Source organism: Triturus cristatus, chromosome 6 (assembly GCF_964204655.1).
Source record: "Triturus cristatus chromosome 6, aTriCri1.1, whole genome shotgun sequence".
NCBI lineage: Eukaryota > Metazoa > Chordata > Amphibia > Caudata > Salamandridae > Triturus > Triturus cristatus.
The window spans coordinates 1,740,226,368-1,740,253,129 of record NC_140589.1 but is presented as its reverse complement, the minus strand read 5'-3'; the positions used below and the strand labels follow the sequence as shown (position 1 = coordinate 1,740,253,129).

The 26,762-nt window shown below is 46.1% G+C and overlaps 1 protein-coding gene across 1 annotated transcript in view; it reads right to left on the bottom strand.

The window, feature by feature from the left end:
• Nucleotides 1-18,666, bottom strand: part of FBXO28 (F-box protein 28) — a 144,884-nt gene extending 126,218 nt beyond the window's left edge. The window contains exon 1 of the mRNA XM_085612996.1: nucleotides 18,425-18,666. Within this exon, the coding sequence (XP_085469122.1) occupies nucleotides 18,425-18,622 (198 nt within the window). The 5' untranslated portion in view covers nucleotides 18,623-18,666. The remainder of the gene's footprint in view (nucleotides 1-18,424) is intronic.
• Between the last annotated feature and the right edge of the window lie 8,096 nt (nucleotides 18,667-26,762).

Sequence of the window (26,762 nt, the reverse complement as noted above, 5' to 3'; positions counted from 1 at the left end):
GGTGCTTCTTACTCTGAGATACATTCCTCAGCAAAGTTGTTTGTCATCTAAATGTGTTCAACATAACTTGCCACTGATGCTGATCCTTCAGGCAGTTCAATACTCTAGTGACGCAGTCGCACACAGAACGATATAGTGCTTTTAACTTGCATCTAGGCACTTGTATTTCTGTCTGTGCGTTTAAAAGCTTTGGAATGTGTCCATAAATGTTTCCGGAGGCAAGCATGCATTCCTATATCAAACTGCATCACCCAGTTTGTACTAATTGTATAGCTCTTCAATCCCTAGCAGCACAGCACCCAGGATAATGTGCTGCATGGCTAAACACTTATAAGGTCCCAAAAGCAAGACCTATTGGATATGCCAATGCTTGTTATCCCAAAGCTTCCTATATCAATGAGGACTGTCAGGAATGCTTACAACTACAGCTTCAGATGTATCCTCTCAATCTTCATTGCCTCTCAAGCTCAGTTGTATCAAACATATTAAACACATTAGAATCCAGGCAGGCTTTTAAATCTTCTAATCAAATATAGAATTAAAGATTCTTATCTGATAGAGACTACTAGCCGCAGATTCCTAACGTAGAATTATCGCCAGGTGTGAGACTGGATCCGAAAACTTTTTGCCACAGCATCCCTGCGCGCCGGGGCGACACCACGCGACTCCGCCCAGACGTCGTCCGCGTACGTGATGTCAGCGAGGTCACATAAGACCCGGACCAGCGCGCCCACGTCAGTTTTTTCCTTTTCTGTGTGCAACGTGGATCCGTTCCTTGCTACGGGCCTGTTTTGGCCCCTCTTTCTTCCATTCTTTTTTGGTGGAACAGTGTGCGAATGCCTTCAGGCTTTAAAACTTGCACGTTTTGTGGGCGTCTTATCTCGGCGACGGACCCTCACCTCATTTGCATGTGGTGTTTGGGGGAGGATCACGGCACCTCAGATTGTGCGGCGTGCCAAAAGCTGAAGCCGAAGTCGCGGCGGGAGCGCCGTATGAAACTTCTCTCGGCGTGTCTCTCCAGGTCGACATCCTCCCCTCGGTCTGCTTCGGCGGACGGCTTCAGGTCCGGCCGCGGTCGTCGTCCTCGCCTTTCTTCGATGTCACGTGAGCGTCACTCCCCGATGGGTAAATGTCGCAGTTCGTCCCCGGGGGCTGGTCTCCGGCCTTCCGGGGCGTGGACTCTCCACGGGTGATGCGGCCCGCATGTCATCCTTTCCACCGTTTCCCGGTGTTGTGGCGGTGAGAATCCAGATGAAGACTTACGCGGCGGCTTTGCAGGCCTCGCTAGCGTCTCCTCCACCTTCTCCTCCTGGAGCGTCGACGGATCCCTCGCCCTGCGCAGGGCCCTCCACGGCACCGCCACCGGCTCCGACTGAGTCTGATCCAGGCTTGGAGGATGTGGTGCTGTTGGGGTGCGGCTCCTCTGGGGCACCACCTTCAGGCCACAGCATCTCTGCCTCGCCGCAAACTCCTGCGGGGGTCTCTGTGGTGTCGCGGGAGGTCGCCGGGGCACGGGTCGCATCCCCGAGCCCCTCTCGGTCCCTTAGCAGGGTGGTCCTGTCTAAGGCCGAGGTGACGCGCCAGCAGCAGCTGGTCCGTGCGGAGCCACAGTGGTCGGTGGACTCTCCTCGTAATGCTCCGGGTCAAGGTCAGAACCCTCGCCCCTCTCCGGGCCCCTCTCGTACCTTCTCACAGGTGGCTGCATTGTTGGGTGGGCGAGTCGGAGGTTGTATCGTCCCTGGCGCCGCCACAGGGGTTGCCGGACGACCTTTGCCTCCTTCTGGGCCGTGGCCGGAGGAGGTGGTTGCCTCGGCGGGGGTCGGGCCTCACTCCGGGGCCGGTGCGGCTCCAGCTCTACTCCGGTCCCTGCTGAGGCAACCACCTGCGTGGGGGGGTGACTTGGAGTCCCTTGCCCGGTGACGCCGGAGTCCTGCCTCAAGCAGCGGACTCTACGGTTCCATGGATTCGTCTTCGGACGCTTCTTCTTCTCCGGAGGCAGGCTGCATCTTGGTATCGTCCTCCCCGGAGACTGGTCGCCATGTGGTGTCCTTTTCACCGGCATCGAAGGGCGGCTCCCCGCCCTTCATGAGGCAGAGGTGTTCGTCGGAAGAGCAGTAGGTCCCTCATTCTTCGGCTCCTTCTGACTTCCAGGTCTGGCCCTTGCCCGCCCCGCTGGGCCTCGGGGACGGCCGCCTTAGTTTGCAGCCGTCGCCCACGGAGGAGCTGCTTTCTCCACCGTGGGGCCCTACGGATGCGGGTGCAGCCTTCGCTCACGCGGTGTCCGTGGCTGTGGGCATCCTACGCGTGGGTGACCCGATAGCTCACTTTCCGGCGGACCATCTGTTGGAGGTCCTCCACCAGGGCTCTGCTGGAAAGGAAATCTATCTTCCCTTTGAAGGTTCGCTCCTTTCTGCCTTGACGGGGGCTTGGAGGCGTCCTGCCTCGGGGACCCGGTGCCTCCGCATCTTCTGCATCGGCACCTTCCGACGCCGCGTGACCCGGCGTGCCTGTCCCTTCACCCCTCAGCCGTCAGCCCCCTTTTGCGGACTGCTTTTCCCTCCCTGCCGCCCCTGTTCGCTCCGCCGTCTAGAGAGGCCCGCTGGCTGGAAACTTGGGGACGCAACATTTTCGCCTCGACCAGCACGGCTCTGCAGGCCCTAAACACCTTGTGTGTGCTGGCTCAGGCCTCCTCCTGTTTGTGGGACTTGGCTGAGTCTCTGGGGTCTGCAGCGTCCCAGGAGTCTGCTCAGGTGGATTTGTGGCATCATGCCTTGGATGGCCGGGAGCTTGCTGCATTTATTCTCCGCTCTGGACATCTGAGGCGCTGGGCCGGGCCATGGCTTCCTTGGCCGCTCTCAGTCGCCATGCTTGGCTTCGGGACACCGTTTGCCCCGAAAATATTCGGGAGAGGCTCATTGATCTCCCATTTGATAGCAGTCAGTTGTTCCATGCCCCGGCCGACTCCGCAATCTAGAGGCTCTTGGCAGGGCTCCGCCCTCCTCCTGCTCCGTCCCCTCCTCAGTGACTTCTGAGTTAGGGTTGCTTCTGGATCTTTTTAGGCCGGCTGTTATGGTTGTGGATAATGTTTTTCTGGCCGCTTACGTCCTTCCTTGGGACTTTGGCATTGTTGGCTGCTGGACGGCCCTTTTGCTGTTGTGTGTGAGTTCTGCAGGAGTTGTTGCGCAGACTTGGCCCTGAGATTGGGCCTTCTGCTTTGCTTGGGCTGCTGTCAAGCCTGCAGCGGGGATGCTTTTTTTCCCCGTGGTTCTTTTGTTTCTTCCTCTGCTGCGGAATTTCTTCCAAAGAGGGTTCCCATTTCTTGGGACTTCACGTGCCCTATGTAGGGTTATGGTAGCTGTCATATGGCTTGCACTCTGCTGGAGGGTTCTGGTTGCCTTCGGGTACCTGTTCTCCATGGTGTTTACGTAGGTTGCTTTTGCTTCCTGAGGTCGTGTGCGAGGCCACTCGTGGTGGTGGCCCAGGCCTCTCCTCCTAGCCCTGCTCCTGTTATGCGGTCTGAGGTGTCCCTGTGTTCTCCCTTGCCAGGCGTCACCTACTCGGCCTTCCTGGGGCCTCGGGCTGTTCTTCTTGCTTCTGGCCTTGACTGCCGGCATTGTTCTGGCTAGCAGGCTGCTCTCCATCTGGAGTGGGCTCGCTTTCTTCTCTCTAGTTTCCTTGGGCTCTCTAGGCTGCTGCTGCTTCTTTTTCCGTCTTCCTGTCTTGGCATTCGGCGGAAGCTATGTTGCCTTGTGGGGGAGTGGGGTGCTTCGGCCTCTTTCCCTCCTACATCCCCTTGGATGTACGAGTTACTTACCTTCGATAACGATGTATCTGGTAGAGACGATTCTAGCCGCAGATCCCTTCACAGCCCGCCCTTCCTCCCCTATTCTGCAAGGACCCTTGGGTTGTTCTTCGGTACTCGCCTCCCGGTGGGGGTTGTGTCTCCTGTGAGTCCCTTCCTTGTTCTTGACGGGTGGCTCCATCTGGGGGCGGTTCATTCCTCCCTTGGTTCTTTGGAGGATGGGGTTTCGGTGCCCTGGTTCCAGGTTGGGGGGGGGGGGGGGTTTGCTTCTATCCTTGTCCTCCCTTCCCCTCCCTCCTTCCATTGCTATCCTCTGGTTTGAGGGTCCTCTGGCCATGTCTTGCCCTTGTGGGTGGTTGCCCTCTAGGTTGGGGTGGCTTGGAGGTTTTTTGTCCCCGTCTTGGGAATGGTACCATTCCTTACTCAGAATGAGAGGGGGGGAGGGGGGCTTCCTACGTGTGCCATGACTTTTATGCCTGTTCTTCCCTTCGTTGCACAGGGATGTGAGGTTGTCTATGTGCGGGCAGGGTGGCTGCGCAGGTTTCTGCTTGTTCTTCTTCTTTCCCTGCCCTTGGGGTCTGCGGTGTTGGCACTACCCTGGTGGTGGTGTTAGTCACCGTTTCTTTCCACTTTTTCTGCTCTTCGCACACTGTTTCCATGCTTCCACAGTTTATCTGGTGGTTCCGCGTTGTGGTGCGGAAAAGTTCTCCGAAGAAAACGGACGTGGGAGCGCCGGGCGGGTCTTATGTGACCTTGCTGACGTCACGTACGCAGACGACGCCTGGGCGGAGTCGCGTGTTGTCGCCCCGGCGCGCAGGGATGCGGTGTCAAAAAGTTTCCGGATCCAGTCTCACGCCTGGGGATAATTCTACGTGAACGAATCTGCGGCTAGAGTAGTCTCTACCAGATACATCGTTACCGAAGGTAAGTAACTCGTACTTCAAGAAACAGGCATTGCCCTTGCTTCAGCGAAGGACTCTACCAAATTATACGACCAGAAGCAGTGATAAGGGTGCAGGTCCTTTCTCTTGGGAGCATACACTAACCTACCTCCAAATCTACTTGGAGGAGCAACAATGTTTCAAACAATAAGTACTTGGCAGAATTCAGAAACTGCTTTTTCTTAGAGTCGCTGTACTGGTTCCAGGGAATCGAAAACAGCCAAGTTTTTACTTTTGCTTGCCATTTTATAATGTATAAAAACACAAGTAAAGAAACTGAACCAGTTCTCTTTCTAGTCCTCCTATGTAGTTACTCTCTCTCACCCACCAACTGAAGTGCAAGCTCTCATTCAGAGCAGTGCACCACCAATGCAAATCCTGGAATGCATTGGGGCCGTCTGACAAGAGAATAAGGTGTGTGTTTGTGCCCTTAAGATAAGTGCCATGATTTGAAGTGATGACAGAACTTTTAATGCATTTCCTTCGAGAACAGTGATATGCACATCATCTGTCAAAAATCAAGACTCCTAGGCAAGATTGGTAGAACCTTGAGGATAGCAAGCACCCAGAAAGGTAGACTTCCTAGATGACATAAAGCCACAATTAGTTATGTTCCCTTTTGTTACTTTTGGCAACCTTATGCTTTATACTAAGAGCCCTCATGCCAATAACTATTTCTCACTTAGTATGCACATTCATCAATGGTGCTTTTATGTAACCCCAAAGTCATCTTTAAGATTCATCCGATGAACTCAGAAAAACATTCTTGTTTAAAGACTGTTTTAGGACAGTAACTGTGTCTGGCTTGTGGCGAGGAGGTCAGAGTAAATCTACACTGGACACCGTTTACTAAAATACTTTTAGGGTCTTTAGAACAATGGCCATTGAAAAGTCAAGTTATTCATAAATGTCAGAGGCTTCATGCAGAGCTCTTCGACCTTGGGTCAGACATAGGAACTGTGATATATAGATAAGAAATTCATGTGCTTTGCTGAGTTATTTTGCAATACACATTTGGTACACTGACCAGGGAGTGTCCAGGCAGTTATTTTATACTCCACCCAAGAATAGGTTTCAAGATCAAAATGTCAGAAGAGAAGAGAATGCCAGGGCCTCATTCATCTTTCAGAAATTGTGTGTACATTATTTGATTGTATTCTAATGTCTGCATTCAAACTCTTTGATTTGCAGCACTGTACACTTGATGTGGTGATAAAAATGACTGGCTATCAACTGTTACTTCAAATCAATGGCCTTGGTAAGGAATAATGTTTGCTGATTGAAGTAAACGAGGGTGCCATGCAGTATAACAATCTAACCAGCCTTGAATGGGATATAAGATTACTATTCGCCATAGGGTACTTTGCAAAAAGTTCCCACGAGACATGCTAAAACAAGAATATGAGGTGACAGTGATACTGCTCCTAGTATCTCTTAGGTTATTTTTGTCTAAAGAACTTCATAGCAAGTTTTGGAGACCTGAATAAAAAACTGCCTCGTGCAGTAAGAATTGAATTTGCGATCCTGAGCTTGGAGAAAACTTTTAATATACGGATATCATTATGCATAAGGTCCAAATGATGTTCTGAGGGCATTATTTCCTTCTAGAGCCCCATCAGAGAACTATGGTTCACATATTTAGACTAAGAATTATTTAAAACAGTTACATTTGAAAAGTCGCAAATTCTAATACAATTGCGATCACAGATGAACTACCATGAAGGAAGTGTGGAACTTCAGAAACTGATATTTAATGCTACCTTTAAAAGCACAATAAAACTTGCAGTGGTATTAAATAATTTATGAAAGTAAAGGCTTTGTGAACATAATGAACTATCGATGACTGCTGCACACATAAGATACAAGAATTTGTAAAATTGAAACTTGAATAATACACTCTGTGCTTGGTCTTCGAGATGGGCTTTTATCAGAATAGAACATTGTTTTCTAACAGGCAAATATCGAACCACAGGAGCTGGAAATCAACAATCTTCCTCACCTTCTCTCATCCATGTTAAACATCACCTCTGAGCATCCAATGAATGGACATTCAATAGACAGGATATATTTTACACTGGTAACTGAAGAGGTTAATTTAGGGGGCTCTTTCATTCAATTTAATCTTTTCGACAACATTTGAATATGTACTGCATTTATTCTGAGAAATGCTTCACTGATGATGGATAACATATCTTGAAACACTGAAAGAATATGATAAATTGACCCTAATAACTTAATATGCAATAATGTAACATAATATATGCAATATATTTTAATACTCCACACACAGTGGGACATTAGTGTACATTCACAATTAAGGAGCAGATGAAGGGTACAAACAGGCCACTGTGTGAATATAAAACTCCTAAATGAATACAAAAAGCGAACAGGCTATTTTCATTGGTGATTTTGAAAATTTTCAACTTTGGAAATGCTTAAAAAAGACAGCAGTAAGGGCGCTTGAAATGCGATAATGACAACGTTAGGGGACCACATACACCGTAAAAGTGTGTTCTATCAAAGCATGAACGTGCTTATTTTACGAATTCTAAATTGTTTCATGGTTTGGCTGAGATTTAGCAAGTGAAGGATTCTGTACTCCAGCTAAGGCATGGTAATGAACCAGCTAAGGAATGCTTAAGGCCATCAGAACATCCTTAAACAAGTAACTTTAGACCTGAAGTAAGCAACATAGAAAGATAGCCCAGGATTGCCATGAGCTATACAAGAGAAAAGCCACTGGTCAAAACCCTGGCAAAAACACAGGGAGGTTTGTTGAAACTGAAAGAGCTGCAGAGACACTTTTATGCTCTGTGACTATTCTGGGATTAAGTTATTCGGGAATCCATAGCTCTCCCCGTCAACCGCTGCTGCCGCTGACAGGTGCCAACCACCGCTTGCTGCCACAACGTGCTGCAACTCGCTGCCTCAGGGGCCCTGACATCCGAGGCATCCACCCCACATAGCGGACCGAGGTGAGCTGCGGTGGGGACAACGGGGGTGACATACTGCAGCACAAGCTTTCGCTCTCATTCCCGGCCCGCATCCTCGGTGAGAGACGCTGCGAGGTAAATCGGGTGAGAGAACTACCACGAGCGGCCGGAGTCTGCCGTTCTTCCTGACGTTTCCTTTCTCCCGCTCCCTACTCGCTCTCTACCTCTTTCTACGGACACTCGCCAAGAGCCTCTGCTCATTCCGAGCACGACCGGAGCAGTCTTCAAGCACAGGAGCAGCCTCTCGAGGCTAATTAGCACCGCTGTCCCGCTAGGAAGCCCCAGGACATCCCGCAGCCGCAGAGGAGGGAGAGGCGCTGGCCCCGGGACTGCGAGGACCAGCACACAACAGCTCCAGCTGGTCCTCTTCCCGTGCGAGCCGCGCCCCCTCCCAGTGCCACGCCCCTATTTACAAACCACAGCATAAAGGCAATCCCTGTAACGCGTATCGCGGGACGCGTGCGGGGTGCAGTCCAGGACGAAGACCGGACAAAGAGCGGGCCGTTCGAGGACATAGAGGACTGGCCTGGCCCCCCCCCCTTTTTTGGTTCCTGCTTATTGTTTCGTCCCTTCTTCATCAGTAAGTACATTGTGGGCATTGTAATTGACATATTATGAGCACACGGGGCAGTCGCAGTAAAACTGCAATGGGGCTGAGCAAGCCCACCGGGACACTAGATGAGTTCCTTGTTAAGACCAACTTAGCAATTGATGCTGAAATCACCAAAATGCAAAGGAGGGTGTCAGACGAGCTTGATGCGGCACGTAGGCTTTCCCAGACTTTTGCTAACTCTAAAAAATCTTCCCTAGGGAAAATAGCGTTTGCTGCATCTCCACAACATGCTTCTTGTCCTTCCCCATTGATAATTTTGGCAGATGTTCATCATGCTTCCCCACCATCTTCCCTTCCATTGGACGCAATATCTACAACATCAACAACTGGCCTCTCAAAAACTCTCGAGGGAGTTACTCCCATTGGACCTGGAACCGTCATGGTTTTGGCGGATAGTCCTCACCACCCTGACCCCTCTCCCCCAGCAGCACAAAACAAAAACAAAATTGGTTTAACTCTTAAAAAGAAAAATAATGCAAGATCTGCGTATGCCCGCAAAAAACAAAAAATTGCAAGGTCACAGTTTTTTAATAATAGGCGTACACTATCCACCACTGGGGGGATCACACAAGCCCCAAATTTGGTTAATCAATTAACAGGGGTGGATAGCGAACATAGCAACCTTAACGCAGTCTTTGACCCTATCCAAGGGCCTTTTCCCACATATGGTGAGAATCCTATTCAGGGAGGGCAAAGTGAGTTAGGGAGGGACAGAGACAAGGGGGGTGACGACGAAGACTTTCTTAAGATAGTCTGGGGTACATTAAAACAACTACTGTCACCTCTGGAACTTAGGCTTTCTCGTATAGAGAACAATCTCCTCGAGATGGACAAGACCTTAGTCTCCCTGGCCACTCTTAGCCTAAAACAACTGGAAGCAATTTATCCTCATATTGCTGAGAGTACTTCTCAGGAGAATGACGATGCCATTCACCCGGTACCAGAAACTAATGCTAATGCTAGTTCCCTTGCTCCTGAAATTCCAGCTTCGGCCTTGTCCCCACCCCTACCAAAGCCAATCACAATATCCAAACCCTGTTTTAAGCCAACTGTTCCCTTTCCCCCATTACCAAAAACCCCAATATCAGTGGTAACAGGCTCTGAGAATCAGCCCTTATCCAACCCTATCCCTAAGGCCGTATATAAGTCCAATAAGACTAATGTTCCCCCTACTGGGTGCATAACTAATCAGTACCATGGCCGCCAGAATTTTCGTGGGGGTTACATTGATCTTCCTCCTGATGCCGGGCCTTACGTCGTTATACTGGCTGGTGTACCACCACTTGACCCACCTTCTAGGGAGACCCAGTGGTCCCTAAAGAATAAGGTGATCCACTGGCTTAATACCAACAGGCAGCTCCCCAACACCGTCAGGACGAGGGTTCTAATGGTCAGGAGAGTGCCTTGGGTGGGGCGTACCCATAAATCTATCCCAGGTGACTGCATAGTGGTCTCATTTGCAGACCCTCATACAGCCCAGTATATCACTACCTGGGATTTACAGGACACTGACCAATCTATTGTCACCAGACCCCTTACCTTTTTCTATCCCCCAAAACAGACGGTTGAGTTACCTGGGGCCTGGTCAATAGTCCATAATCGCAGACGGAAAGGACATGGGGACGGTTGGCAACCTTTTAATAACTGGTGGGAAGGAGCATCCACCATGAACAGGTTCGAATGTCTGGATCAGGTGGATTGACTGGGAATTAGTGCTGCTATAATCCCTACCAACCCTAAAAATCCCCTAATGGAAACCGCTCCGAGAGAAAAATCAATGTCCACACCCCTAGTCCCAACTCATATTGGGATAGATCTAAACTCCCCTGTACAGCGCCCTCTTGTACCACAGGGCAAACTACCGGCAGACTCTGTACATCTGCAAGCTCGGATAGGCATTACTGGGAACGCGGGCCGTCATCCACAGGAAATTAGTAATTCAATGCATTCTCTCCTTTCTTGGAATGTCGCAGGCCTCGATAGTAAGATCACCCACAAGCCTTGGTTGGAGATTGTGCAGAAGTATGGCATCCTATGCCTACAAGAAACTTGGCTTATAGAGGAAGCGCATATGTTGGGCTATCGAACCTTGCATACCCCAGCGGCGCCATCAGCCAAGGGTCGCAACAAGGGGGGTTTGTGTACATATATATCCAATGTAGGGGACGTAAAAGTTTACAATTTTCAATCTAATCAGTACTTCCAAATTATATCATTTAAATGGGGCACTTCGCAAAAGGTGATTCTTGTGAATTTTTATAATAATTTACTAATTGGTGAGGTGGAACCAACTTTGAACGTTATGATCCATCACATTCACAAGTTGAGAGATCAAGCCTTGGGGGATCTCATAGTGCTGTGGGTGGGTGACTTCAATTGCCCCGTCTGTCCGTCTTCTGAGTTAGGTTTGTGCGGCCTTGCAGATCCCGGGGAGGACGGGCCCCTGCACTTTTCCCACACCAATATGGGGTCTCTCCTTAACAATGTTATATTTACCTTTGACCTCACCTTTATTAACCAGGTATGCTCGCCCCCGGTTCCCTTTGCCCCAACGTACCATGGAAGAGGTTGTAAATCTACAATTGATTTCGCCTTGATATCACCCACCTATCCTGATTTTATAACATTCTGGGAAACGGGTGATGACCCCACGAGCGATCATTACCCTATTATCTTCGGGGTAAATCTCATGGAGGGCAAAGTAAAGGAACCTAGTAGGGCTTTATATCCATTTGAGGTTACCCTATCTAAGACCAACGGGTATGTAATTAAATGGGAGAAAATAAATGCAACATCTTTTTTTCAAAACTTTTTATCCTCCTGCTCCACGGATATACTTGCCTGCTTAGAGGAAGATACTGATCCAAAGAGCATCATGGTAGCTTTTTCCAATATTCAGTGCCACATAAAAAATGCACTGACTAGGAACTCCAAAGACCAGGGGAGGCATACTCGGGGCTGGTTTGACTCTAGATGTACATCAACATTGAAAACCTTAAAGAAAGCTTTGTCTGCCGACCCTAAAGATAGAGTTCAAATTCGTCGAGCGAGACATGATTATAAGCTGGCAATTAAACAGCGGAGGGCGAAATTGAAGCAAGAGGCCTGGGAAGCCCTGGGGGAAGCTGCTGGGAATAAGGACAGTAATGCCTTTTGGAAAGTTATAAGGTCTGTTTATAACTTAAAAGACAGAGATAACTCTGTAGAAGTGGCCATAACGGCTGAGCTCTGGGCAGAACATTTTGGTAACCTCTATTCCAGCAACATACAGGGTAATGCCTCGAACCCAGGCAATGTGAATTTACCACCAGATGGCATTACTCAGGATAGCAATCTTACTGTTTCCCCAGCACCTCCCTACCCTATTGAACTGGTATTCACCACACTAGAAGTGGAAGATGCCCTTAGAGAAAGTCCCTTAGGCAAAGCTCCCGGCCCTGACCACACCCCAGTGGACCTCTATAAATCATAACCGGACTTCTGGGTTCCCTTGTTAACCAATGTACTTAACATGGGAAATAAATGCGGTTTTATCACCACCTGGTCGGATGCAATTGTAGTCCCCATTTTTAAAAAAGGAAATAGGGACGACCCTGCTTGTTACCGTCCTATATCGTTATTGGACGGTCTCATGAAAGTCGCTGGCAGGATCGTCCTCAAGAGGATACAATACTGGGAAAAAGAGAAGAAGGTTATCTCGGAGTTCCAATATGGGTTTCGAAAGAGACTAGGGACATTGGAGCAATCTTTAAATTTGTCCCTATTAGTCTCCAAATATACACAGGCCAAAAAAGGGGATCTATTTGTCACCTTTGTCGACCTCAGCTCCGCATTTGATTGTGTGGATCATGCGATGCTCTGGTCGACACTGGAAGATATCGGGGTGGACACAGCTATCCTTATATTTATTAAAGAATTATATAGAGAAGCGGGGGCCAGAGTAAGATTTGGGACCCAGGGGCAATGCTCACAAAAATTTGCTATAAACAGAGGGGTGAGGCAAGGATGCATACTTGCACCCTTGCTCTTCTCATTTTACATAAATTCTATCGCGGAAAGCTTAATAACATTGGCAAGCGATTATCCGGCTGTTAAGGGTAGCCCTGTACCCATCCTTTTATATGCTGACGACGCGGCAATCATGTCTAGGACAAAAATAGGTTTGCAGAGAGCAGTAAATGAATTTTCATCCTACATGCATAAAAGAAATTTAAAGGTGAATATTTCCAAAACTTTCTCCATGCCCTGCTCTCAAAAGAACAATAGACCATCATGCTCAATATACTTAGATCAGCAAAAGATTGCTATTATAGACACCTTTTGCTATTTGGGCATTGTGTTTGACAGGTGGGGAAGATGGAAACACGCAGTGTCAGCTAGGAAACTCGCCTTTAGCCGTGCCATAGGTGCTTTAAGAACCTTTGCAGCTAAAATTGGGGGTAAACCCATTCAAGAAATGCTACAGGTCTACCGCGCAAAGTGTATAGCAACGGCCACATATGGCGCAGGTCTCTGGGGTTTTGAGAATGTGTCCGTATTACAAACCTGTGAGAACATCTTCATTTGTTACTTACTAGGTGTGCCCAAAACCACGTCGACTTTTATGACTCACATTGAGACCGGCGTCAAATACCTCAGCGACATTATAAAAATATCACCTTGTCTGCTTTGGTATAAGATCTGGACCACAGAGGAGTGCTATCTGAATAGAAATCTCATAGAAGACTGCATGGGTTTGGACGGTGTTGCAAAAATTAAGTGGCTGCGACACGTACAAGCGATGTTTACTAACATTGGACACCCTGAATTTTACAACGAGCCAGAGACCCTACAAACCTTGACTAGACCGGCCCTCAAAAAGCTATTATTTACACACCTAGAGAGCGCTAGATGGGATACCGAGAAACTCAAAGGCACAACCCTGAACTATCAGCAAATTACCCCTACTGAAGGCCTACAATTTTATCTTGGAACTGAAAAGGCACCCTATGCCCGCATGCTCCTAACTAGGCTGCGCCTAGGGAATTTCTTCCGCTTGGTTGCTTTCCCGAAACAGAATGACTGGGCCTCATTGAAATTAATATGTCCATGCGATGACCATTCCACACAAAGTAACATTCACATCATGTTCTTTTGTAATTTGTACACCAGTCCGAGGAAATTATTCCTCTTACCCCTTCTCAAACGCTGGGGGATAAGAACATGTAAATCGGCATACCTAAAAATTTTGCTTTTAGAAGATGTGGATGTTATTTGGGTTGTTTCTCGCTTTTTAATGTCTGTGATGAAATTTAGAAACTCTATGAGTTAACTAACACATGTTAATCTTGACTGATTAATTCAAATCACTGTTGTACTTTTTTTTAACCCTTGCGAGTAATGTTTTTTCTCCATTTTGGTAATTTGTTTATATGGAAAATGTTTTTTAACTGTCTGCATAAATTGTATCTGTATGCTTTTATGATTTTTAGATAAATCGAATAAAGCTATTATTACTTACTTACTTACTTACTATTCGGGAATTTCATAACAAAAACAGATTCGATGGCCACCAGACATTCCCACTGATGTAGCCTGCTGAATACATGGAAACACCACTGACTTACACAACAAATATGGACCTCCAGAGTCCATACAAATGCCCTAAGGCAGTGGTTCTTAACCTTTTGACGTCTGTGGGCCCCCCAATCAATCATTAGTGGAACCCAGAGACCTTCACTGAGTCAGTATTGGAAACAGGGGACCCACAATGAGTTACTACACTATTAAATGGCTGATGGGCACCAAGACACTTGAGAGCAGCGGTAATAATCCTTAAATGCCTTTAGCTATCTATAAAACAGATACGATTGACTAGTCTGGCTATGATAAAACTATTCTAGGGTATAGCCTGTGGTACAGAGTAGATACCAAAACCAATGCAGTTGGAGACTTTATGTAAAAGCAAATATACTGAATGCCAGAGGAGTAAATTAGGAGAAAGGCAGGGTCTGTGGAGAAGATCAATACAGTTGGGTAGAAGTTACTGTTGAGTACAGTCATGCAGATTTTGGAAGCTCCCAAGTTATGGTCCCAACCGTTGTTGGAACTAGGTGGAATATGACTGTCTTTCCTGAGACGCCAGCAGACATCACAGGTAAGAAAAGTGAGGCACATGAAAATATAGTGCATCGCCCATGATCAAGTAGTTTGGTCAACTATGAAAGCAGCACAAGTGCTCTTGCCTTATATTCATACAGCTGTCAATTTGGCAACTTAAAACAAGTTTTCTTGTTTATTAACTTGGCAAGCTAACTACCTTTTCACCAAAAATGTAACCTGCACCCCAACACAAAATACAAACACTCAACAAGTAGGAAAAAGGAAGCTATGGGGGAAATATCACACTTCAACATATACTTTAAAGGAAATGCAACATATACAATTACTTAAATGAACGGTATTCCTGTGTAAGGATAAAGAGCATTAAACGTAAAACTGAGTATATTTGTATTTCTGTAGGTTTAAATTTGCATAACCCATTAAAGGAAGTGTACTGCACCAGTACATCATTGACAAAGTGTGAGAAATGCTTTAAAATGTAGTTAGTGGTTCAAAATGTTGAACCACTAAAGACAATCACACAATTCAGCTTGCTTTCGGCATGAAACACCTAGATCACATTACATCCATTCTACATACTATTCACTGCCCACCAATTAAATAAGCTCGCAATTAAGACTGAGTACAGGCCTAGAAAAATCATACACATTTTACTAGACCTGCAGGTCGAGTGACTCTCGTAATCTAATCGGCCCAATTATAATGCGCTTGACCGAAAAACTGGTCTCAAACTGTCTGATCCTGGGCAAATATTTTACTTCCCAGAGTCGTCTTTTTCTTCAATTATCACATATGAAAGCACCTTCAAATATGTGAGTTCAGCATGTCTGCTGTGCAGAAACTCTTGATTTAAAAGGTTGAACTTTTGCTCCATGCATAATAAAAATCTAGCCCACTTACGGGTACAGGACCCCTGACTTGCCTCTTAGTTCACTAACAGCTTTGTCATCACGGCGGGGGCAGGATTATTTCTCAGTTCATGTTTCAAAACTTTCACGTTTAATAAATATATTACGAAACATGATGTGGTAATGCACGGTCCTTTACAGACAGCACATTTCCACTGATAAGCAGCTTTACTGATATAACTACATAGCCTACAAACAATGCGTGGAAATCGGGTTTCAGCAAACATTTGTGTTGTGACCCGATTAAAATCTTGGTTCCCATCAACACTTCGAAATGTTATAAAAGTGCTTTCCTAATTAATGAAATATATTTTTGAAGTATTTGTAAAGTTCATTTACAAGCTAATTAAATGTTGTTAGGAAAAAAAATATGACATCCTACAGACTTTCGTTTTACACTGCCTGTACCCACGCAGGACTGTCTGACAGTTCTCTTTACTTTTCTTTCTCTGACTGCAAAGTTAGAGGATTTTGTAAACACCAATCTCCAGGATAAAATAAGCAACAATTTGTTAGAAAACATAAACTGACATTTGACCTCTGTCTTTCAACCCACAGAAAATGTGACATGAAAAATACAAGATTAAAATGCATCTTTATTGCTCAATCCCTTTCGGAACACCCGTTCTTTGCCAGGCACTCTCTCGACACATTGGGCTTGTAGGCCCTAAAAATAGCTCGAACTGATAAAGTCTTACTAGCCATAGAGACTCTAAGAGCATTAGAGAGTAGATTTCTCAAGGGCTGAAATACATGGTATTTAAGGGGTGTCCCCCCCCGGTTCAGCGGCCCTCTGACAGCCTACATGATTCTACTCGCCATCTCCCACACATCTAGAAAATATTCAGTATCAGACCTCAGAATGGACAGGGTTCTGTTCTCTGGAAGGACCCCTCCTCCTCAACCAAAGATTTGAATAGAATTTTGCAAAGTTGAAGAGATGTCTGAAGAGACACCTCTTCCACCTACATTTAAAAGGTCTTGTACTAAGCCCTATGGCCCCACTCAGAGTCCGCTTCTACAAACAGCCAGTACACATTAAGAAAGTTAGACACCCATGACAAGCTTCCTGCTAGAGAGAGGGTCACCCGCCTCCTAGCAAGACAGGGTTTTACCAGTGAACTTCTAAACACCTAGGAAGTATTGAAAGGAATTCAAATGTGGCACCCCAGCTCTGCTTGTATCCAGGCTGTACTGTCCAAGTTCCCCAGGACTGAAATGTGCTGCTCACTTAGTTCCTTCCACAAAACACTTTTAGATGATAAGCAGGAGGCTGGACTTTACATGTATCCAACATGAGAGAATTACAGCAGAAATATTGAGTTCGTTCTAAGGTTAGCCCTCTTTTACCACCGTCAATGATCTTGACGCTAAAAAAAGATATATTAGATTCCCTAAATTACTATGGCTACCTCAGGAGAAAGATCGGAAACAAATGACTTAATTATCACCTTGTTTCTTTCGCTAGTCACTGCCCTTAAGTGAGGGACAGATAAGAACTGTACAAGGAATTGTAGGACCATGAGTAACATTGATTACACGTAAGTAATGCAAGCATTGCCTCCAAATCCCAATTCCTTATCACACACTGCTTGTGGCCCTCAGTAAGAACTGTGATGGGGAAGTGTAGGATGAGGAGTAATGAAAATCACAGGTTAGTAATCAGAGCATTTACATAGTATATACATGGGACGTTGCACAACACTTTACACAGGCACTAGGCTGTGGCCACCTATTTTATCAAGTTGAATTATTTCTTAAGCGTCCAACCCCAGGACGCTGTAGAGCTTCTACTAAACACCTTGCATAGCTATTCCGTTACCCTCTTTTTCTCTGCCCATATATCCATAAAACATTCATACGGTGTCCCTCTTTACTGATCTACCTGCCAGGAGTCATACCAGCCTGTAATTCCTCGATCTTTCGATTCAGCCTCTTTCTTCCAAATATTCAGCCTCTGCCCCGTAAACCTGTGTTTATATATTTGTTTTTGTAAATCTCAACGCACCCCCAGAGAAAACCTCATATCGCTTAGAGAACGTTACAAATGAAGGAAGAGAAGATTAACTTTCTGGTGATTGAAACAGACAGTATTTTACTAGTCAAAGGGTACTTGCGAATAGCACAAACCTGGCCAGGATATAATGGGGCAAGATTTCTAATACAGGGGCAGGCAATATTTAAAATGGTGTTTGTGGCTGGGCTATGAGGGAAGGAGTGTCAAGCTACGTCTTTCCTTCCTCCATCTCCACCGCCCTATCCAATTCCCAGATCACTATTTTAGATGTCCGGTCTGGGGACATAATCGTCCACCATTCCTTGCTCCTCTATATTCTACGCCTCCCCCTCTTACATACGAGGAGGGAACTTCACAGCTGAAATGTCCCACCCCGTCCTTCACTAGTTGTCTCGTCGATCACAGTAATGGTCAAACACCTCCCAATCTCAACATTTGGAAAACGTAATTTAACACGTACAACTCAATCCCGTGTATAGTGAAGGCTAAACTACCTTCCCTAGCTGTGCTTGTATCTGACCTCCCTGTCACTGCCTTGCCGTCCGCAGCACTTGACTGTCTCATTGCTGCGACTCTCTCCTATTGACTTGTCTCGAGTCCGACTAATATATTTACTGTCATCAGATCGTCTTTTTGTCTCACCCTACAACGCTATCTTCTGTTTACCTCTCCCCATGCATGCAGCCCTGTATAATATCTGCCTCCTTTAATTTCTTATCCGATTTGTCTATATCTCAATTCTGCCACGTCTGATTCCTGCCTTTCACTCTCCTTGCCCTTTCTTATATTCACCTCTGTCTGTTCTTCCTCGCTCTTACATGTAAACGATTAATATATGTAACCTCAATCTAAATTAATCTCCCCCGATCGTCCTTGCTTCAGCTCTTCTCTTTCCTACTCCCCACGGGTCGCTGCCCATTCTGATCGGCGATTCCTTTCTCACATCTGTGCCCTAGTCAACACGGATGCCCCTTCCCTCCCAACTAGTCCGTCTCCTCTCTGCCCTCGTCCCTCCCACTGGCCCCTCCTCTGCGTGCCGGGGACTCACCAGACGCAGCTGGCTGATCTCGTCGTAGTTCATGAAGCTAAGGATGTTCTCAATGGCCACGATGGGCAGCCCCACCAGCGTATTGCTCTGGTGCATCTGCTCCATGGTGGCGTCCTGCGGAGACGAGCAGATGCGCTGCTGGAAGCCGGAGGCAGCTGTGGATCCTACTTCTTCCATCCGCCCCTCCGTAGTCGCCATCTTGATTTTTTTCTCCTGCAGAAAAAAAGAGGAAGCCGTATTCTGACGTCACTTCCGCTGCCTTAGAAGGATAGCATTGGGCAGTCGCCATAGTAGCGAAGCTGAAGTCCCTGGGTGCAAGGGAGTGATAGTATTTTTTTACTCAGATTAGAATTTTCACAACCCAAAGTTAATAAAGTACTATTGAGGATAAATATAGATCAAACAATCCTAACTGTTTGAAATCTGCTTGCTGGCAACAACTAAAAGGAATATTTAGGAGACATCGGTGCTGGAACAATTTTCAGAGTGAGTGTGCTGCAATCAAGGTTACATCATTGAAGTTACAGGGTTTGTGAAACATCCAAGCATCACACAAAAAACAAATGTAGCTTTTTTCCACGAGATTTTAATGCCCTTAGATGCCCAAATGAAGCTGCTGACTCTGCCCTGGATTTTTCTGATAAACCTTTTCGGAAAAGTTTATTTTGGTTTACCAAAGGGATATCTACAAGCAGGGCACAAGTCCCTAAAAAAGAAGTGAGGGTGCTAACCAAGTTAGGCAGAATGCAAGTGACATCACGGTGTGACATCGCAAGGGACAAAAGAAAGTGGCATCAAAATCCAGAATTTACAGGAAGTGACATCACAAGAAGTGACATCAGATCTTAAGACCTCACACATATGTTTAAAAGGTCTATCATGAGTACATTTGAGTGCATTACATGTAAATATGCAAAGACTCCCGATTTATACAGAAAACTCACATTTTTGTAGGCTACACATAAAACAATGTCGCCTTTTGTTAGTGTATAGCTTCCTTTACCAAAGGACTGAACAAACTATCTTGGTTAGGCATATAGTCCATATGCAGCACATGTCCATGTAGATGAGATTGCTTTGGCTGCTTGTGCATGTAACGCCTACCTGACGCAAGATAAAGCAAGGCAGGGCAATATGCTATATTGCGTTCATGTTTATTTTGTTTTTTTAACAAATCAACCGACACATTTTGTGTGACACTGTAAATTCCAAAATAGATTTTGCATTAGGGCTGTGCCAGAAAAGTGACGCAACACATACACAAAATCTGAGCCTCAACTTATACATTTGTTTTAATAAAACTCTTACACAGAGAAATTTGCAACTAGGAGAAACATGGCAGTAAATCTGTTCTGCTTAATTGGTTGCAAAGTCTGAATTTTAAAATATCCTTTGAGGTTAAGGCACCTGCTGCAGAGATCTTTGGGTTTCTAGTAAATCTGAGTGAATAATAATAATAGTAAGATAACTTTGGTGGTGAACACATTTGGTAGAAAGATCTGTGTTTTGTCTAGTGCCCGATTCAACTCAAAGTAGCATAGAGGGTTAATGTGTCTCCTGCAAAGTACATCATATCACATGCATCTGACAGATTTATATTTTATACAGATAGATAAGTGGGTTACTGCTTTTAGCAAAGACATACTTTTATTACTTGCAGTTCATAAATTGTAATCTTTCTAATATAGTGCAGTGAGCTGTGAAGGACGATATGTGACTCCTACACCTTTTAACCCTATGTCTTGTGTAAGATATCCTGACACTGATGTACAAACTTGTATGGTTTATTTTCAGTGTAATGAGTATGCATTTTGATGAGTAGAGCTATAATAGAAATAGGAACATAGTATTTAAAGTGTTATTTTGTGTAAATACTGAGACAGATCAACACATCTGACAATCTTACAGTGCATGCATATCTCTCATATACAGGGACTGAATAAGTTCAAAAGTGTGCCTCTGTTAAGTATGTGTGAAGTGGTAACAGGCTGTGTGCCTTTGTTTCCCCTTCACTGCATTTGCATCTAGGTGTGAGTCTCCAGATAGCTTCCAGCGAAGGATACTCCAACAAAAGGAGGTCTGATAGCCCCTTACAGTAAGCTTTTGTTATGTGACTAGCTGGATTCTAATAAGCCCCATCGCTTGCAGGTTGTTGCTCTGATCGAAATCAGACAATGCACAGGGGCTGCTGAATGTGTCAGAGTGTCTGAAAGTTACACCAGGACGAGGTCAGCATTTTACATTGGGGCCTAACTTCTTGGCAGCGTGGATGAAGTCCACCCTGTGAAAATAGTGGGTGGATGCCGTCCACCCATGTGTACCCCCGACATGTGCCCTGTCTACCAGACTATGAGGTACCTCATTTGATTCTTGGCACGCAGAACCCCGCTCTTCGTCTCCCATGTCATTATCTTGGTTTTATCTTCATTTATTTTGTAGCCTGAAATCTAACCAAAACCTCCTGCATGCTCCATTACCTTAGATATTGAGGGAATAGGGTTATTCGTATATAGCAAGATGTCATCTGCATATAACGCTAATTTTACCTCAAACCCTGGCACAACAAATGGAGTACTAAGAGTCCGACATATTGTGCTGCGCAAAAGGCTCTATATAGTGATTGAATAAAAGTGGTGAACGAGGACAGCCTTGCCTAGTACCTCTTGTTATACTAAAGCTATCTGACACTTCCTCATTTACTATTACTCTTGCAGTAGGTGATTGGTACAGCCTTTGGACTGTTCTAATCATTTTTTGACTGAATCAGAATTTTATAAGGACTTCCCAGAGGTAGCTCCTGTTAATTGTATCGAATGCCTTGGCTGTGTCTAAGGCAGCCACCGCCAATGGAGCCTTCTGAGTAGTAGTTAAGTCTGTTGTGCCAATCAAGAGATGGGTCAGCTCATTTAGATGTTGAACCAGGAGCGAACCCCCTCTGGTCTGGGTGTATGATTGTTCTGATTACTCCTGTTATTCTACTGGCCAATATTCCAGCAAAGATTTAATAGTCTGTGTTTAATAAGGATATTGGCCTGTAGGATTCAGCTCTGGTAGGGTCTTTTGCTGGCTTCAGGATCAACACAATTGTAGCCTCCGACTAAGAGGGTGGGCAGTGATTAATTTGTAAAAAATTAAGTGCCAAAGCCCTCATCCGAAGGCCCATGCAGCTTGCACCACCCATTGCCCCTGCCAGGACTGCCAATGACCATACCAACACAACTACTAACCAGCACACTTTAATAAATGTGACAATTCCCACTATTCCAGGCACCCAAACTATAAGGATGGCTTGCACAGCAGGTATTATTCCTTTTTAATGTATATTGAATTAATAAATGACTTTTGCATTTTTCATATCTAAATTATACAGACAGCACCACCATGTGGCAGACTGTCATAAGTGCTGGTGTTGACAATCAAGTGCCTGCGCTGAGCACCAGAAACCACTAGTTCAAATTAAGCACTGAGGGTCGGACCTTTTTGTCCCTGGAGATAAACTACATTAAATAATTACTTCAACAGAGGTATATGAGTATCTTCCAGCATTTTATACAATTCAGCTGTAACCCCACCAGGTCCAGCTGCCATAGCGCCCATTTGGTTCATGAGTTGTATGTGCACCCATTTTTCAGAGAGCTCTTTATTAAGGGATTGATCCTGCACTTTAGGGAGCACAGTGATAACTCTATCTACTAGCCATTTTATAATACTTTCTTCATCTGGGTGTACATCTATCTTCTCCATATAGTATGCTCAGATATTTCAATACTTCCCCTTTTATCGCTCTGTTGGTGCAGATTGTCTTCCCAGTGTCTCAGGCTACCAGAGTGCCAATGGAGTTCCTAGCTCTATCTGTTTTATGTTTTCCAGGCGAGGAGTGAGCTGCAATGTTCACCATAAGCAAAATGCTGCATTTTACTAGTCTACCACCTATCTTGGTCTTTCCTTGCTAGACTGCCTTTATATGTGCCTTGGAGCTCCTCTAATTCTGAACAAAATTTTCCCAATTTAGAAGCATCCTTTAGTGAGACAACTTGTAATTCTGCTTCCTTCCTTAAGATTTTTATCTTTGAATGCCTCTACTTTCTTCTGTGTTTCCTGATTTCGCCTACCTGCCAGTTTATTAACAGCTTCCATCAGATAGGCCTCATAAGTATCCCCTATTGGGCTGACTGACTGTTTCTATATTTAGTATAAAAAAGTCTACAGCTTCATTCAACATCTCTAAACCTAGGGCCTCTTCTAAGAGTAGCGTTCTATTTAGTGTCCACCTCCTCATGTGTGGCCTTTCAGGTACAAGCAGCTTTAGGCATACAGAAGAGTGGTCTGATAACAGGGCAGGGAGGTGTGCCACAGACTCAACATAATCATTTAAGGTATAATCTATAAAGTAGTAATCTATTCTGGAATGATGAACATATTTTTTTGCTATAAAAGGTAAACCCACTACGTGCCCCTCCTTGCTTTTGACTGATATCTATTAGATTTAAATCTTTAATTGTTTCTTTTAGCCCATGGTACTTTGTAGAGGTATTCATATATCTTGCTTTTGAAGTTCTGTCCAAATCTGAATTCAAAACTATATTAAAATCCCGTCCTATTAGAATGGGCATGGGCTTATCTAGCAGTGACAATGGTATAACACAGGACGCTCCTCCCCTTGGCCCATGCCCAGCTCAAGTCAGCAGCACTAACGAACACAGCTGACGATTGTCCGAACACATTTGCATACTGAAGGCCAAGACCCACCCCTGCAAGGAATCCAGGACCAAGCAGGAAACGGTCAAGGCAGGCCACGAGTATTCCCCTTCGAAGCAACCAAAAGGCCTATCCAGGGGTGGAACCCCCCCACTTCTCAAAGATAAGGGGCAGGACACCACAATTAGTAGGACTCTCGGCACAGACCCGCCTAAAGGCAGCTCCATAGTAATGACGACCGCGCAAATCCACCAGCCCAACGCCCTCGTTCTAGACCTTCAGACCACGGAGATCAGTGAGCCCCAATACGATTCCAAAGTGCTAAAACCAACGAATTTCCGGTCTCAATCAGCTCCCTCGGCCCCAGTGTCCCCTGTGGCTGGGGAGCTTACATCCTCGTTCCTTTACAATCTCGAACAAAAGAATGAAAGAACCCTCGATCTAAGTCCAAACCTATCATGGCCCTCAGCGTCCCCATGGGCCCCTAACTCAAAAATCGACTATCTTTCACACAACATCAGTGCTGATGCAGATTTAGAGAAATCACTCTTGTCTGAGACAAACAGAGCCACAAATAAAGCCCTTTTGTGGCAATCGACCAAGATGGAAGTGCAAATAGACCTCCCACAAGCAATTGCAGGGCGTCTAGTTAACATAGAGGACCTAGATAAAAGGATCTCCCAATATGTGGCTTCTAACCGGGGCGACTGCTCCTGTTTATGTTTAAATCTCATTGAGAATTGGGCCTCCCTTCCAGAGGTTCTAGCAGACATAGTTGAGATAGCAAAAGGGCGCATGGAGGCACCGACCTTAAATAACATAGAAGATCGGGCGAAGCCCAACAGTCACATTCCAATGGCAACACAGCCAGCAGGGGTTTCACTAGAACTGAAGATCACAGGCGACAATGGCAAAAGTGCAGTGCACATGACCAACATTCCTATCAGCAGCCCCGAAATATCTAGAGTGTCGTGCTCCTCCACTCCTCGGGATCGGATCGATGCTCAATATGGTCCACCTCTCGATACCTTCAAGTCTGTGAGCTATTATAGCGCAGATCAGTGAAGTGATCGAGCGAGGGAAGGAAAGGGAGGGGACAGCGGGGAAGGAGAACTGAAATGACACAAGAAAACAACAGTGTTATGATCCTGGCATCCCCCTGTATCCCTTTCTAACCTGAACCTGAATGCTTATTTTAATGTGTCAAGGTAATCACCTGTAAAGAAAAAGAAGCGTATGTGTGGCTCCTGGGCTTGGCTCACGCTCTTTGCCCTAGAACCGGAGACCAGTTAAACCAGGCCTCTAGAACTTCACTGCATACGTAGAACTCTACGATGGAGAAAACAGTATTAGTACCAGGTTTGTATTTTGTGTAGTAGCCCCGGCCCCCTGTGTAACCCATGCTTCTTTATCAGACCTACCCTGCTTTATCTCTGACCTTACATCACAGGGGTTGTATGAGATTACGTCATCTCATCCACAATCCTCTGTTAATAAAGCACAACAAAAATTACGCTCATGAATCACTCGTCCATGTAGAGGAGCTAGAACCACGCCCCTTGTTAGACAGACCATACAGTAGAACACTCACACAGTCTGGGTTCTTTCGTTCTTCTCACAATGGATTTAAGACAGCTCCAAATATATACATATATAGTTTCCTAGAAATGTGCACTGGTATCCTTCACTCGCACGAGTCGACCAGTGTGTGGCTCACCAACGAGGAGGAACATGCCATATACACAACAGAACTGTGGTAATGTACGAGGCGCTTTTCCTATCGCGACTCACACTCTCTCCATCTGGCTTGGTTCAGTAAATGTCTCACCCACAATGTTTTAGGCAGAAACAACCAGATGTAGTTTCATGGAAAATAGCACTGGTATTCCTTCCACTCGCATGAGCCAACAAACGTGTGGCTCTCCAACGAGGAGGAACACCTAGTGCATTACACTCTTACCGCACTGAATCCAAACGGCTTCGGGCACCGGTATTTCCCAACAGCACCTCTCCCGAATAGATCAAAAGGCCAATTTCCCCCGATCCGCGCAGTTAGATTTCGGACCGAACAAAGCGGGATAGTACAGCGAACCACTCTCCCGTTTCAGGCTTTCTTGCATACTCTGAATAATCGGCACTGTGAGAAGTTGGCCTGATGTATGATGTCACTAGTTCTAGTGTACATCTTATATCAGTCCAAATACCCTTATGGTGATTGGTTGTAAAGTCAACCTTATAGACCAGCTATCCTAGTGGTAGCATGGACAAGAGCAGTCTTAGGCTAAACTCTGAATGGCATGTGAAGCCAGCTGTGATACCATATATAATTCCTTGAATACCAAATGAAAGGACACCACAACAGATATATATATCAAATAAAGTGTATTCATTCTAGTCAAACCCTCAGCACTCTTTATGAGATTAGAGGTAAGTACAACAAAGTCTTATTTATGCATACATTAAGTCACACAGGTAAGTAATACAGTTAGGCCCTAGGGGCCACGCAAACCATATACTAAGTAAGTGGTATAAGGACCACTGTCACGGAAATAGGATAGGCCTAGGCCTAGGGAATCGCTGGGGCTACACTATACTACCAAAGGTTAGGAAGTGGGAGGCCCACGGGATTCAGGTGCAGAGTGGAAACACTCACGCGTAATGCGTATAATCGATAGAAATAGTACAGTTTTGAATTAAATAGATTTAGGACACTTCCGGAGTAGCTAGGAAGTCGAGACTGGAAAACTAGACACTAGGATAGTCACTACCCTGATGAGCACCGGAGTACCCAAGTTACCTAGCCCACAGGCTGCGGGTGCATAGGGGTGAAGTTGCGTCGGGTTTCGTCGTCGACTCCTATGGATGCCTGAAGAAAGATGCTGACAGGCAGTCAGTGAAGAGTGTCCGGTGGATCCCAAGGCTGGGATCAGGAAGAAAGGATACCTGCAAGCAGAGGGGACAGAGTCAAGGTCACTAGCCAGTGACCACGTGGAACCAGGAAGGAACCAGGCGATGTCGTGAAGATTGCAGGTGAAGGTGAAGCTTGTCGCTGCAGCCACGAGGACCAGGGAACGTTGAGGACAACCAGGACCAGGAGGCGAGCTGTCCCACGAAGGCTCTTGCTGTCGGCGGCGTCGAAGTTGGACTAGGACTCACCAAGCCTTGGCAAGCGGAACCCACGAAGAACGGAGGACTTGCTTCTGGTGCAGACCAGGAAGGTCTGGGATGCTTCTCTTTTTCAAAGAAGCGGGAGCCAGTCTGGAGGAGCCAAACCAGCGCTGAAGATTTCAGGGTGCGTCGTCTCAAAGGCCACTAGCCAGCGGGCAAGCAACCGGACAGACGCGGCAAGCAGGAAAATGCAGAAGGGCCCCACGCAGGACTCGTGGAGTGTGGGGGGCTGGTCTTCGGTGCAGATGGTGCTTGGGGTTGGGGCTTCTCAATCCCCGGTGCACAACTTCGAGGGTGCCTCAGAAGCTGCGCTTGAAGATACTAGCCACTTTTCCCAGGTAGCCGGTCCCACGTCTCTCGTCGCCTCCACGGATCTCAGCACGGCTGTGGATGTGGATCAGGGTCGGAGAAGTCTGGAAGTCAAGGCTCTGGTCGGGCTCTGCAGTCGGTCCCTCGTAGAACTTTAGCAAAG